This window comes from Phragmites australis, chromosome 13, assembly GCF_958298935.1.
Source record: "Phragmites australis chromosome 13, lpPhrAust1.1, whole genome shotgun sequence".
NCBI classification, from domain to species: domain Eukaryota; kingdom Viridiplantae; phylum Streptophyta; class Magnoliopsida; order Poales; family Poaceae; genus Phragmites; species Phragmites australis.
In genome coordinates, this window is record NC_084933.1 from 30,007,283 (window position 1) to 30,021,574 (window position 14,292).

Here is a 14,292-nt window from a genome sequence, read left to right on the forward strand (position 1 = left end):
AGTACAGTCTGACACCACACTCTAATCAGAAAGCAAATATTAATGAGATGCCTCGGCTTTAGAATACAAGCTAACGTGGAAACGCGTACTGCCAAGCATACAACGAATCTGCATAAGCACACAGAAAGATACAGTTTTGGAATTGCCTTCTAAGTACTAGACATGGGCCAGATCAGAGTGGTTAAATGGTTGGTTATCAGCCTGGTTCTGATAAGCTCAACCTTCAGTCCTGAAGGCCGTTTGTTCGTCTGAATATTTAAATTGGCTTGTTCACCGATCATAGGAAGTGATGCCATGCATTAGTGATCGCTAGCTCTAACACCAACTCCCAGTGCATGGTACCAGAACAGGCCTTTCAGCTTGTTCCGGCCTCTTTAGCAACGAGTCATTGTATATTTTCTGTTGGCATAGGCTCTCCTGCCATCTTGATATCATAAGATGTATGCAGTATGATATTGAAGAAGACAAGCAATCCCACAGACTTGATGCATCCACCCACAACATACCGGCACGAGAAACCCTGAGGCATGGTGTGGTCAGGCCAGGCCATGCCCATTGTGTGGTAAGCTTTCGGGTTCAGACAACAGACAACATTGATCGGTTCAGTCGACTGATAGACCGGCATTGTGTGGGCTGCCTGCAGTGTGCTTGGGTGATGGGTCCTCTTCAGTTTGCCAGATCTAGTAGGGACCTAACGGGAGCAAGAAAATAAAAAGGCCTACAGCCAATAGCCAAGCTTTCGGGTTGCCCGTGCCCCTACCTAATGATTGTACGCTAGCTCACATGTGACGTTATGGTCCACAAAGTAAAGCTCATTGTGCTGATAGTGCTCCAGTTTTGGCATGTTTGCAAAGTGATGCATAGATATTAATCGTGCTTACGTCCAACTTCTTTGTGAACTAAACGAACCTCCTTGCAAGTTTTCTAAGGGCCAAAGTTGCAAATATGTCGAACTCCAGGCGCCATGGTGCATTTCGTCCTGCAACCGTCACCGATTTATACCCAGGAAAGCCATACGGAGGGAGCCTGCTCTTCTCTTGTTAAGTTTCCTCCATCAACCCTCTCAAAAAAAAAAAAAAAAATCTCCTCCATCAACAACCGTCGCCACCATTGCCAATACACCACCATGAAGAAGCTACTCTGTTTAGTACTTGTCTCAAGCCTTCTTCTAGTCACTCTTGCAGGTGCTGCTTCGTATCCTTTACCTTCCCCCCTCAGCAGGCAGCAAGCACAAGTTCTAGGTCGCAAAGGCAGAGAACTAGGCCAGTTAGGATACCATTACCAGCATGAAGGCAAGCAGAAGCAGCAGCCTGAGGTTAGTCCACACGTCGCCAAGAACTTGTTGACGTTTCATTTGGTTATCCGCGAAGAAAAAATCAGTACCTGAAGCCTGAATCTAGTAGCTGTCTGCCTGCCTCTATACAGCATTTTCTTTTGTTCAGTTGACATCTTCAGCAATATACACTATACAGGAAGAGAACTTGACGGTTCATGTTCAGGAAGCGGCCATGGAAGTGAAGAAATCTGCGGAGACGAAGGCCGGTTGGGCGGACCAGGGTGTGGACGCCAAGGAAGGACTGATCTACAGCGCGGACTACAGCGGGGTGGCCATGCATGCTGGCTCTCCGCCCAAGCACAAGCACTCCAAACCATAGGGCAGAAGTTCGTGTACAACCTTATATAGCTAATTATGTTCTTATCCTGTCCCTTTATCATGGAATTGTACCACTGCCGTCCTTGTAAAATAGGCTTTCTGTTCGCTAAAAAAATGGCTTTCTCTTGCTGTGTCTCTGCCCTTGCATCTCACTGGTAGGTGCAGGCGCAGATATGTCACGAGGCCACAATGGAACATCAGCCAATGAGCTGATCTGCATGTATATATAGTAACGGCAATTGATCATGCGCCAAACCGGGTCTCAAGTGCTGCGCCTGCGTCTGGACTCCACAGAGGCGTAGCCGGCAGCGGCAGGGGAGAATCAGATCGCTCTCATCCGTGGCCGTCGTGCCGGGCGCAACCGCGTCTAGCGGCACATGGCACCGCGTATAACGTATAGTGGCCTGGCACCGCACCGTCGCCCCTGAACATGCCGCCTTCCTCCCGGTAATCAGAACTCAGAAAAGCTATGTTTCGAGGAGAGGGCGAACGCCAAAGTGGATTTAGGACGAAAGTGTGTCAAAACTTTCACCGACGCATTTCCGCATGTGGTGTGGTTTCAGTCAAAACACACGTTCGGACTGACGCATAACTGAAGGGCCACAGTAACCGAATGTATTTTACTGTCCGTCATTTTCACTCCCAAATGCAGTCAAGTACAGACCAAGACAAAATGTGATGTTGAAGCAAAAGGTAACCGATGAACCAAAGACAACGTGGACCCACAAACTGTAAATCTGTACAGAATGGCGCCGAACAGAATCACAAGATCCAGACCGATGGACAATAGTCAATTTTGTTGTGGATGGATTTATTCGCCTGAACGATTCTTTATGTCTTTCATACCTTCAGCGCCAACTTCTTAGCGGCAAGAGCCTCTGCTTCGAGGGTTGGCTCCCAAAGAATTGTGGTTTCAGCCAGTAGCGATGTCACAACATATGGGTCCATGTTTGATGCCGGGCGACGGTCTTCCAGGTAGCCTGTTAACCGACAAGGTGAAAACATGAAACAGTTTTGGATTGAAATTTAATTTACTTAGTTCACATGCATAGATGCTGAGAATGGTATAATAAGATATAGATTCAGTGGCATTGTATTTTTCTTTCAATAGTGACTCACGGAAAGGGCGACTGGATGTAGACATAAGTTAACAAAAGCTATTTGTATCCTGAACTGCACACATAAATTTAAAAATATTTGAAAGACATACTGTGATGTTGTATAGAAGAAAGCGGCAAAGAAATACTCAACCCCATCACTGTATGATGCACCTATTCACTAAAAATGATTCCTGCGTTGTCGTGTTATTGGTGGGCACAAATACTTAAAATAGATTACGGAATATGCATGTGTGATTAAAAGAAGGTAAATATATATTTTTTTTTCCAAAAATTGGCAGTGGTCCAATACTTGTTTTATACATTAAGGAATTACGTTAGACCAACTTGACAGGATGCAAAATAGCAAACTACTGATTCACTGCTTGGATGAGGGAGCATTTGACCAAATTTATTCAAAATCACTGCAAGGAATTCGAATTCGAGCACATTATAGGACCATTTGGATGGAGTGCAGTCAAGATCCTAAGGCCCCAGCTAAGAGCTATAGCAAGATGATTCAAAGGTAAGGAAGATTATTCATTCTACATGGCCTACACTCTTTGCCCAATGTCCTAGTGGTATTTATTTTTGGGAAGATTTTTTTGTGAATTCCCAAAGACTGTAAGCAATTTCAGGGGACACTGCAAGATCATATACCTTTCCCTTTTGCCTCAGTATCTCGTCCCACCCGAATAGAGCAGCCACGGTTTGCCACACCCTGATAAATGTAAGTGTTTTATTGTTACAGCTTATACATAAACATGATTCAGCTGACTAGCAGAAGATAAAGGAAGGTGCTCCATCTATACCCATGAGAAGTTGTCAATGCTCGCTGTCTCATGTAACCCTGTCAACCTCCTTTCATTCCCTTCTCCATATGCACTAATATGCAAATCATGGCGAAGAGAAAGGTTCAGGATTGCTATCTTGATCACTTCAAATCCTCCATCTTCACGCATGCTCTTTGTGCTACATTTGCAAGGAATTCAAACTGTTAGTCCCAAATAAGGACAAATTGTGTAAAATATACTGAGAAAAACTCCTAAATAAATAAAGTTAGCAACCAATTGAAGTGAATGGGCACTCATCTGGATTCGTTCACACTAGGCAACAATTTACTAACGACATACTAACACCTCACATTTAGTCTCTTTTTGGAATACAAGAACTAACTTTACTTTAGCTCTCAGCAGTCAGCATATACTAATTTATACTACTATAGGCACTCTGATGTTTTGTCCATACACAAGATATACCATGTAAATTATTAAGGATAATTAAGCATTAGCGTAAAAGATTGGAACCTGTAGTTTGTGTGGCAGCCAGCTCCATTCCAGTCACCCTGTCATCATATAATATGGATATATGTTCAGTTTCCTTTAATTATAATATATTAAGAACTTGAAACAACTTACTGGTGGACATACCTGAATTGGTTTTGGATCAAGGGTAAGCACCACACCAGCTTGCTCCGTGATTCTCTGGTAAAGGTGAGTAGGATGAGAATGATATTCAGAAGTGCTTATAGTGATGTGAAAATTGATATCAATTAAAAGGGGGGGGGGGGGGGGATCATGAGCTTCAGGCTTCAGATGTTCTGAATAAAACAGATACAGTGAACTAATTATTTTCACAAAAAAGAATTCTTTAAACATACCAAATCCAATCATGATATCTGAGCCACTTGTCTTGAGATTGTTGTCGGTGGGCATATGTTGCCACCATTATCACTCTTTTAGACCCGTTTGGGATGTATGAATTGTACAATGTTTCAGCCAAGACTAATTGTGGGTCCTTTTATTAAAAGGAAACACAGGGGTTTTCCCTTAGTCGAAAATATAATAAACTACTGGACTTTTAAACTATGCTTTGATAATTAGAAAAAAAAGAAAAGAATTAAAATTATATGATACCAGGAAATCCTTAATTATTATTTAAAGTACCTCGAGAATGTATCTTGAAATCCATATGTGGTCTCCTGCTTCAATTCCAACGCTAGGTCCAACTTGATACTCCCACTGCACAGGTAAGGTTTATGAAGTTGCTTATTAAACAATTTAATTTTTTATTCCTTTGAAAGAAGGGGGAAATGCCACATTGATTCAGAAAAATAAAAATACATGTGTGTACGGAAGTGCCATAAACATACCTGACCAGGCATGACCTCCCCGTTTGTTCCACTAATGTTGATTCCAGCGTAAAGACATGCTTTGTAGTGAGCGTCTGATATGTCACGGCCAAATGATTTGTCTGCTCCTACCGCGCAGTAGTATGGACCCTGGGATATTTTTACAGAAGATTTTTTATTGAAAACAGTGTTTAATTAAGCTAATGCAAACCGTGTATTTCACCATCCTTAACTTCATTATTGTCTGATAAACTAAGATTTGTTTCTGGTTTAATACAATACCTGGGGACCAGGGTAGCCTCCAACAGGCCAGCCAAGAGGCCAATTCACATCTGTCTGGAGCAAAGTGTACTCCTGCTCAATGCCAAACCTGGAGGGAAAAGGATACGGTAAATGTTTCAACTAATTTCGCAAAGAAAATGATAAATAACAGTGAGATTTGTTATTTTAATTTATAGAATATAGGCGATTAAGTCATACCATGGCACTTGGCTAACGACCTTTGGGTCGCTGAATATTTGTGCAGCCCTGTGGCGTTTGTTAGTAGGAATGGGTTCCCCAGCTGGCGTGTAGGTATCACAGATAACCTGAAAAGCCAAATTTTATGTTAACCAGCATGTTGTTTTGTACATGCTAATCAAGGTCAACATGTTGTAGGAATATGTGGCATCCATTCTAGAGGAAATAAGTGCGGCTTTGAAACAATCACAATTGGATCAAGTGTTGAAACTGAAGACCAAGTAAAAGCCGTCAGTTTAACTAGTAACTATCAATCTTTTATGTATGATTCATATTCACGTTTATGTGGAATAACATAAAAAGCTAAAAGCGCATCTATGAAGGGGTGATTCGGTTGGGATGGAAAGTACCAATATGTTGTTGCCACCTCGAAATGGATCCTTGAAGATAGCCTGGGGACTGAAAACAGGAAGAGAAACATCATTTGTAACAGTGGAATGTTTTGCTTATAAAATTCACATGTACAGTAACCCCCCTTACTATAGGATGACTTCACTGTCTTCTCCTGGAGCTTGCCCTGTGCTTGATCCATCATAGTTCCATTTCGGTAGCTCCGAGGGATCCTCAACTGGTTTCGATATTGTCTGAAATGCGGGCATTAAGCTTTATGTCAACGAGTAAAAAGTAAAAGAGTGATGCAAATAAGAAAAGGAGTTATCTGTGCTCATTGCCTCATCCCCTAAGAACACCTCCAAATTCTTCATAAAAGGAGATGCAAATAATGTTGGTGGTGATAATATGGATTGCTTACCCTCGATTTGCTTCTGACGTCAATTCCAGATCCTCCAACCCTATACAATGTGGAAGAAAAAGGAGGAAAAGCAGATTTTGTCAGCACTAGTCGTGCGATCTTCTTTTTACTCACAAAGTATGAAGGACACACTACTATTTAAATGTAGGAACAGGAAAAGCAAAGATGAATCACCACCCACAAAGCTTCAGAACTAATTTTTTTAGACTAAAAGCTTCAGAACTTTTAGTGGCACTGAATACTATTTTAACTTGTAAAGGCAAATCCACACTGTTTGTCCCCGTGTCCGTCTCATCTCGACCATCCGACTCCGAATCGGAGGGCTCGTGAACCTCTAAAAAGTGCAAGTTTGGCCTATCTCAAGCTACAGTTCTCCCGGTGAGGGGGAAAAAAACGGGGGAAATCAATGCGGCGCGCGTGCGTACCAGATGTACTCAGCGATGATATTGTCGGTGTAGGGCTTGGTGTCCATGTTGAGCAGCTGCTCGAGGCGCGGCACCACGCCGGAGGTCGACATGCCCATGGCCATCACCTTGAACCCCGACGTGCCGCGGCCGCTCCTCCTGACGCCCCACACCCTACCGCCAGCCCCCGCCGCCGCAGGCCTCGCACGGACGGCCGCCTTCACTCCCACCTGGCACTGCATAGCCGGCACCACCGCCTGCGCCATCTTCCGCCCTTCCTTCCACTCGAAACCTTCAACAAAGCAATCAGCGCATCATCATCAGCAACGAACACACGCATCAATCCAAATGCAGCAGAGAAGAGAGAGCATCGCATCAATCCAAATGCAGCAGAGAAGAGAGAGCATCGCATCAACTCACCTGTGCAGCGACGAGACGACAGGAGGCGAGATTGAGAAGGGGGCGGTCTCGGGATTAAGGGGGCGGGGCGTATAAATATTTAGTATATCTAGTGGCCGCGGCGGCGGCAGCATCTGGCTTTTGCTGAGGGGATAGGGCTCCGCCGGCTGTGGGTGGACGAGATTTCTGGCCCTTGGGCGCATCGGAGGCAGCAGCAGAACACAACGCCATGACACCAGCCGCGCCCGCGCGAGCGCACACACAAATCCGGATAAAATTCCACATGTTTTCATGGATATTTTAGGTGCCGTGCGGCTCTCCTTGTCACGTCCGCCTCCTGGCGCAGGCCGGCAGTCGGGCGAGGTGACCTCCAAGCGCAGCGACCTGCGGATCCACCAGGCGGGCGTTGATTGGATTGACCCGCATTGTAATTTGTAAACACAGTATGCGGAAACATCTGATGTCTGACCAGGCGGCAATAATTGGAGGCGGTAGGCCATGTACAACGCCTACACGTGGCCAGACGTTTCTCGGCGGTTGCTGATTTTGTATGCAGTGGTGGGAAGGAAATTCTATTTTATAAAAAACTCTTTTCTGTGTATGTTATATGTTTTTCTTCTTTCTCTCGATTATATGTGATAGTCGTTAAATTATAAAAGTATAATATGAATTAGAATATTATAAAGATCTTTTGGTAAAAAATCTTATAGAATTTCCTTTTACCGTGACAGAGCTTACAACCGACGCTTGTGATTGCGTCGCTGCTCGGGGAGGCGCTCGACGCTTAGCGAAATCACCGTTTCTTAGCGTGGAAGGAAACAGTTTCAGCATGGTGATTAGCATATAAATTAGACATGCGCCATTGAAGGCTAAGACTCTTATACCGATGCTTCATGGTTCTCCTCCAACGTCTATTTAAGCGGCTTGGAATCGTCATTATCTGCTTGCTGGCGTTGGAGCAGCTAGCGCCCAAACGCCCCTTGATTCGATCCGAGCTGGCAGGTGTCGGGGACGGTCAATTGTATTCGGTTCCATGGCATCCATTTGCTGAGATCAGATCAAGATGTACTTTTGGAGATCTTTTGTATAGATTCAGGAAGTAGTGTTTCTTTACTGACAATATGAGAATAATGAATTCAAGTAAGACTGAAGAAACATGCAGGGCTGGACAGCACAAGACAATGTGCTGAATTCATACGCTGTATGCCAATAACCTGCCCCGATTGAGATGTGGTGGTACAAGTGTCCAATTAGGTTCTTGTCGCTACGAAAAATGACTAGCCAACCACTACAAAAAAAACGTACCTGTAGCCTGTAGGGGGGAATTCTCCACTACTCAACTCACACGTGCCCCGTGCAACGCCAACATTCCCCTCGTGTACTGATTCCTAGTTGCTCTATACATCTGAAGCAATGTTTCAAAGCTCAGGCAAGCGTCCTCGTACAAAACGCACCTACAAAACCTAGACTTGAAGCCTGTGAAGCCAGCCAAGGCTTGCTCCGGGTCAGAGCTGAACGCCACAAGAAGCTCTTTAAGGGCTTCCAAAACATTGCAGAAATCGATTCTGTCGTCTGCATCTTTGTGCTGTGGCAAGTGTCGAAGCCAGCTCATCCATTGAAAGTTTTCATCGTTTCCTTCTTTCACTGACAACTCAATGCACTTCAATGCTTCCTCAAAGCTGCAGTTATGGTCAATCTTCCTGATTATGTCATCAAAAATTGATCTTTGTCTGCTTCTAAGAGCCTTCAAGTGAGTTGTACAGGAATTGGATGACGGAAGCTTTGCTGCAACCATGCATGCCTTCCTGAAAGTAGGATCGGTGTCCGAGACCAACCTGATGGCAACATGCAACAGAAGAGCAAATAATGAAGTTTCTTCTTTCGCCATGGACTTGGACTTAACTAATCGAGAGCCTCCAAACTTATGCTTCTCTGTCCAGCAATGAAGGGCAATATGTGCAAATCCTTCCCACCTGCGACAAGATGTAATATTAAGAAACAAAAATACTAGACATGCAAGGCAACGATTTTACTTATACACAGAGAATACTTACTCAAAGGGTGGCTCGACCTCAATAGCAAGGGTCAAATGGAGTGAGTAATCAGCGTATGCATTCCTCTGAGATCCACCAACATCAGTGTGAGCCTCGTGAACATAACCTCTAGGAATGTACATCATGTCTCCTTCAAGTAAAACCTCCAATCTTCTGCTGCTATCATCTAAAATGCCATCTAAAGAGTCGAAAGGTTCATATAGTCTAGGCAAAATTGGCTTTGGATTAGGCCAAATCGTCCACTTCTTGCAACCAAGTAGTTGCCAAACAAGTACACAATGATCATCATAGTGACGGGCTAGGCCCTGAGATCTTGCAGGTGAGAAGTATATGTTGGCTCCTACAGAAGGTTGGCCAAATAGATCAGCCAGAGCAGAAGCTATAGTGGCAACCTTCTCAGAGCGGAACTCCATGCCACGCAAGGCAACTGAATAACCATTCTTAAATGCATCCTTACATTTTTCAATGAACACAGATTCATCCAGGAAGACTGTTCCATCATCGAAGAAATGCTCCTCCATACCACATCCTCTTGAGGTTTGGTCACTTGGGTCTCGTGTTCTCACAAGTCTTACATCTTGCCTATGCTTTACAGCATCACCCAAGGAATCATGAACCTCATGGAGAAATGAATATATGTTAAGTTCATCGGAAGCAATAGCAGGGCATGAAACAAGTCCCTTAATAAATGACTCGATGATAGCATCAGGTGTTGTTCCAAGATTAAAAGCATTATGCAAAGCAGCGAACACAGGATCCTTGTCTAGATTGTTTTGTTCCCTCCTGTACAGATGAGGCGACTCTTCCCAGTAGGTCTGGACAAAATTTTCAAAGTCGGACACCGTTTGTCCAAAAATGCTTTGCCTGACTGCATCCAGCTCCAGGTTGGGTGGATGAGCAAAATCCATTGAAAGCCTAAAAATAGCTTCCGATATATCAGATTCTCTACTTTGAAGTTGATTCTTCCAGTTGTTGCAGTCAGTTGATGATCTTGAGAGTCGAACTTTCTTCCAGATTTTATACAACAAAGACTGAACGTTCCTTACTAGCTCCTGTTGCAGACACTGCAGATTATCAACTTTACAAGAATTAACCGTGAGCACCACTGTGTCAATGATCAAGTACAAGATTTTATTTGCTTTTGTAGCTCTTCCTGGGCACTCGGTGCTTCTGCTATCGACAACTCCATAAATAGATTCCACCTGAGAGAATAAATACCTACAGGAAGTCAATTTCACGTTTACACCTGCTGAAGAGATTCAGAAAGTACAAACAGAGAGCATCGCTTTCATTAATTAAAACAGACTGTGATGCTTGCCTTCTAGTTATAAAGTAAAAGGCTATCTTTACCATATGTTGTCATGTTGATATAACATGCACTTGAAATTCACCGTGGGTACTTTAGGATATAACATATGGCTTAAGTCGCTCTTGTTAATAAAAAGGGTTTTCTTAACCTTTCATAGTCTAGTTGAACTTAGATATAACCGCCCATAGGAAAATCCGCAAGTAGCTGAGCACAAAATCAGGGTTCTAGCAGACAAATCAAAACTTTTTGTTTAATTTGGGAGACAGAATCATATCAACACTAAGCAAAATGTGCTTTGACCTGCAATACAACTAAGTGCATGGGATACAGATGCTTACAATATCCTCGCCAGAACAGGGGAGTTTGCAAGATGCTCCCGGCCAACTGAAGACGCCGAGAGGTCCATTATAGCATTGCAGGCAGCCTCGGCAACTCGCCGACTCCTACTCCCCAGCGCCCGCGCCAAGCCGTTGGCGATGCCGCCGTCAGACGCCAGCATCTCGCCGGCCTCCATGGACCGCAGGGCCGCCGCACCCAGCACCTCGCAGCTTAGAGCGGCAACAGAACAACAGCTGCGACGCACATTGCATTGCACAATGAGAATGTTACAGGCGAACGAATCAGTAGGGTAGGGTTGCAAGGAAAACAAGCGCCAGGAGGGCGTTTCTGCAAATTGCGGGGGGTGGAGTTTGTCCTGTGCCTACCTGGAGGAAAGCAGGAGGGGGAGGAGCGCGACGAGGGAGTCCGGAAGAGGAGAGAGCGGCGGCTGCGAGCGGGATAACACGCGGCGCAGTAGGTAGGCAGCGAGCGCGGCCGGGGAGCCGGAGGTGCTGTTTTGGCCGGTGGTTCGGGCGGAGGCGGAGGTGGCGGCTAGAAGGATGGGGAAGACGTGGAGGTCGAAGGAGGCGGCGGAGGGCGAGGCGGCATCGGCGGCCGCTTCATCGCCGCGTTTCTTCCTCTTCCTCTTCTCCCCGTCCCGATTTTTGGCGCTCGGGTGCATCTCGCGTTGGTTTCGGTTAGCGGCGGCGGTCGAGCGAGGCCGCGAGGGAGCGGTGGGAGGGAGACTCGTGCTTGTGCAGTTAGGCTCGTTTGGATTTTAGGTTAGGAGATGTGGGATAGGAAAATGAGGACTTGAAATTCAATCCTATTTATTTATCTGTCTTTCAGTTTTTATCATAACTATCTATTCATTTTCTTTTTCCTATTTCACCCTTCTTTTCCCATTGCCAAACGTCGCTAGGGTGTGTTTGAAGACGGGAAGCACGAAAATACGTGTTGCCTTAACCGTTGACGAACCCGAGGTGGGACTTTGCCTCTTTTGGGGGAAAGTCGAAGGTTTTTTAAAGTAATGTATTTATAGAAAATTGTGTGATGTTATTAATATCTACCGTCACTTTAGTTACAAGGTCGATCTATTTATAGTCTGTACTTAAGCACTTCAAGTTATATTTTACAATGTTGTCCTCCTGACTGCTACATTTCTAACATATTCAAGAGTATTTTGGTACAATCTCTAGCACATTAGTATATTTACAACTTGACCCTCCTCCTCTATATGGGCTCCGGCGGACACTGCGCCTTCGACTGAGCTTCCGAAGGTCCATTGCAGACGGGACCTTCGTCTGGCTTTGTCATAGCATTGCTAGCTAGACTTTGGTCTTCGTCTGAAAGCCCGCTAGAAGCTTCGCCTATCATGATACTCGGTGTCACGAGTTGGCATCCAGTTTACTCTCGGAGGCATGAGTCGCTTGCTTAAAGAGTATGTTTGTCCTTTATTTTCTGAAATACACAACTACATCATTCGTCGATAAACAATATTTACCAAAGATCTTAGACTTACTGTCCAAAGCGGGCGTATGATACCATTCCCTAACACCAGCCAAAACGAAAGATATGAATGGGCTTATATATACTAATCATGATCACAAGATGCATGGCATGTACTTAAATCATTCAGAGTAGATTATTAGGAACGCAAGTTTTGTATTTTTGTTATTGAGTTGATCTAAAATTTTAAAAAATAAAATATAGATGCACTCTCACTTAATTAAATAAAAAATCAAATAGTGACTTAGAGCTACTCATTAAATTTTCACTTATATCTCTATAGGTCACACTGAGCATAATTTAAAAGACAAGTTGCACTAAAATAGTCTGAATTAACAACTTGAGTATATCTTAGCGCATCAAAGATGGGGGAGTTGAGCTTTGACTTAGACACTAAACTAGTACTAAATTTGTAATACTTTAGCGACCATACTGTAATGTGATGGAATATTGCACAGTTCAATTCACTGTAGTGCGTGTTTTCTATGCTTGCTTTTCCAAAGAGTTGGAGAAATTATATGCAGTGAGCACGCCACACCAACCCCGACGCCTTGGGCGTCAAGAATGCTTTTGGTCGCTTTTGCAGTTTCCTGGTAGTATATATGAAGACATCAATGTAGCCGTGCCCTGCAGGGAACCACTATGCAAACCCATCTCTGAGCAGTGAACGCTCTGTGAAATCGTATCTGCTTGTCCCAATCATGCTTCTTGTTGGCTCTTCTCCTGAAGCCGCTGTTCTTCCCGTTTCTTGTTCTGGTTTCCTATATGCGCATGTGTCTCCGGGTGTTTTGCTGCTTCTTTTTTCCTCTCTAAATTTCCATTTGCCACTATCACTTTTGTGTGACTTTGGAGAACAGTGATGGAAACAACGATGGCTCGCTCGCCGAACCGAACATGGCATCTCATATGCCTTGATGATCCTAGTCGTATGTGTACTGAGTTCTCCATGCTCACCACTTATTTCTGCCCTTTTTCGCTACGAGTATGATACATTGTTCTTGACTCTGCAATCTCCATAGTCTTCCCCTCTCCATTTTGACATTTTCTTATCTGCCATCAACACGTGTGCTTTCTATTGATCATCCTTAAGCAAATTCTTGCTAGGACTAGACATTTTTTTTCCTCGTTCTTGGAGCTCGAAGAGATTTGAAAGTTTTTTTTTTTGAAAGATTAGAGATCTGAAAGTTGTTCTTTCAGTTTCCCCTGGTAGGATTTCGCTCCCTTTTCGAACCAGTGTCTCGTACTTTTTCTGCTTTCTGTGTGGAAATCGAACAGATATCAACAATCGTTATGCGATCACCGAGACGCTCGGCACACTCCGATCGAACCAAGGTGTCTTATGCCACCAAACCAAACACCCATGGCTACTTTTCTTCGAGCCTTTTTTATAATTTTTTGGACGTACAAAAAATTATAAATTGGAAGGTACTAAAATTTGATATTCGGTACCAAATTTCGGTGTCTCTAAAGGTATGATTTAATGGTATCTCCCAACAACGGTAAAAACACTGTTTCTTTTCGGTACCCAATCTCAATTGAGACAACTCAGAACCAACATAGAGATTTTTTTTTAAGCTTATCTTAATCTAAATTCTCTGAAATGAGTGATTATCTGAGAAAAATAATTATGTGACTAACAGTAATTCTCTAAAGTAATTTTTACGAAAACAATGATTTTGTGTGGGAAAATCAGAAGAAACTATTTTTTTTCCAGCTATTAGCATATAATTTATTTAAAAAATCACTCTCACATATTTCATTCTTGAAACTAAAAACTAAAATATATTATTTAACACAGCTCCCAATTTCACTTAAAAAACTACTTTAAAACTCTACTAAACATGCTCATACTAACCACTAACAATATGAATCCAAGATGCTGCAGAGGCCCAGCAAAGCTCAAAACGTGGCGTTGTTTGCCGGTGTGTCATATAAGCTCAAAGCTCAACACGAGCGCCGGCGCTGTGTGCACGGCGGTTGCATGCCAGCGCAGGGGAAATGCCTGCAATGCTAGTGTAGGAGTAGGACACACACAACCGAAACGACCGCTAGACTCGATCAGATCACCAGTCCCCGCCGATGCATAAGCACAGTTGCACGCGGCCCACTCGGCTGCGGAGCTAGGAATTTTTTATTTTTTAAATAAA

At 43.9% G+C, this 14,292-nt stretch overlaps 3 protein-coding genes across 4 annotated transcripts; 1 reads left to right on the plus strand and 2 right to left on the minus strand.

Moving 5' to 3' along the window:
* The first annotated feature begins 1,006 nt into the window (after positions 1-1,006).
* On the plus strand, positions 1,007-1,909 carry LOC133887808 (uncharacterized). 2 transcript variants are annotated; one of them, XM_062327790.1, is made up of 2 exons: positions 1,007-1,315; positions 1,500-1,909. In XM_062327790.1, the coding sequence occupies exons 1-2, from the start codon at positions 1,127-1,129 to the stop codon at positions 1,653-1,655; spliced, it is 345 nt and encodes a 114-aa protein (XP_062183774.1). In that variant the 5' UTR covers positions 1,007-1,126; the 3' UTR covers positions 1,656-1,909. The 2 variants fall into 2 exon arrangements, with proteins under 2 accessions (XP_062183774.1, XP_062183773.1); XM_062327789.1 differs by having other exon boundaries at positions 1,009-1,315; positions 1,473-1,909.
* A 338-nt stretch (positions 1,910-2,247) lies between these two features.
* LOC133887845 (glutamine synthetase, chloroplastic-like) lies at positions 2,248-7,135 on the minus strand. The gene is made up of 14 exons (XM_062327830.1): positions 6,977-7,135; positions 6,578-6,848; positions 6,153-6,192; positions 5,882-5,985; positions 5,752-5,800; positions 5,363-5,469; positions 5,165-5,252; positions 4,904-5,032; positions 4,698-4,772; positions 4,182-4,235; positions 4,059-4,096; positions 3,564-3,723; positions 3,412-3,472; positions 2,248-2,634 (listed from the first exon to the last, which is right to left on the minus strand). The coding sequence occupies exons 2-14, from the start codon at positions 6,820-6,822 to the stop codon at positions 2,495-2,497; spliced, it is 1,290 nt and encodes a 429-aa protein (XP_062183814.1). The 5' UTR covers positions 6,823-6,848; positions 6,977-7,135; the 3' UTR covers positions 2,248-2,494.
* Positions 7,136-8,118: 983 nt separating this feature from the next.
* Positions 8,119-11,425, minus strand: LOC133888008 (uncharacterized). Its single transcript, XM_062328089.1, has 4 exons — positions 11,023-11,425; positions 10,657-10,890; positions 9,010-10,227; positions 8,119-8,928 (listed from the first exon to the last, which is right to left on the minus strand). The coding sequence occupies exons 1-4, from the start codon at positions 11,316-11,318 to the stop codon at positions 8,292-8,294; spliced, it is 2,385 nt and encodes a 794-aa protein (XP_062184073.1). The 5' UTR covers positions 11,319-11,425; the 3' UTR covers positions 8,119-8,291.
* Between the last annotated feature and the right edge of the window lie 2,867 nt (positions 11,426-14,292).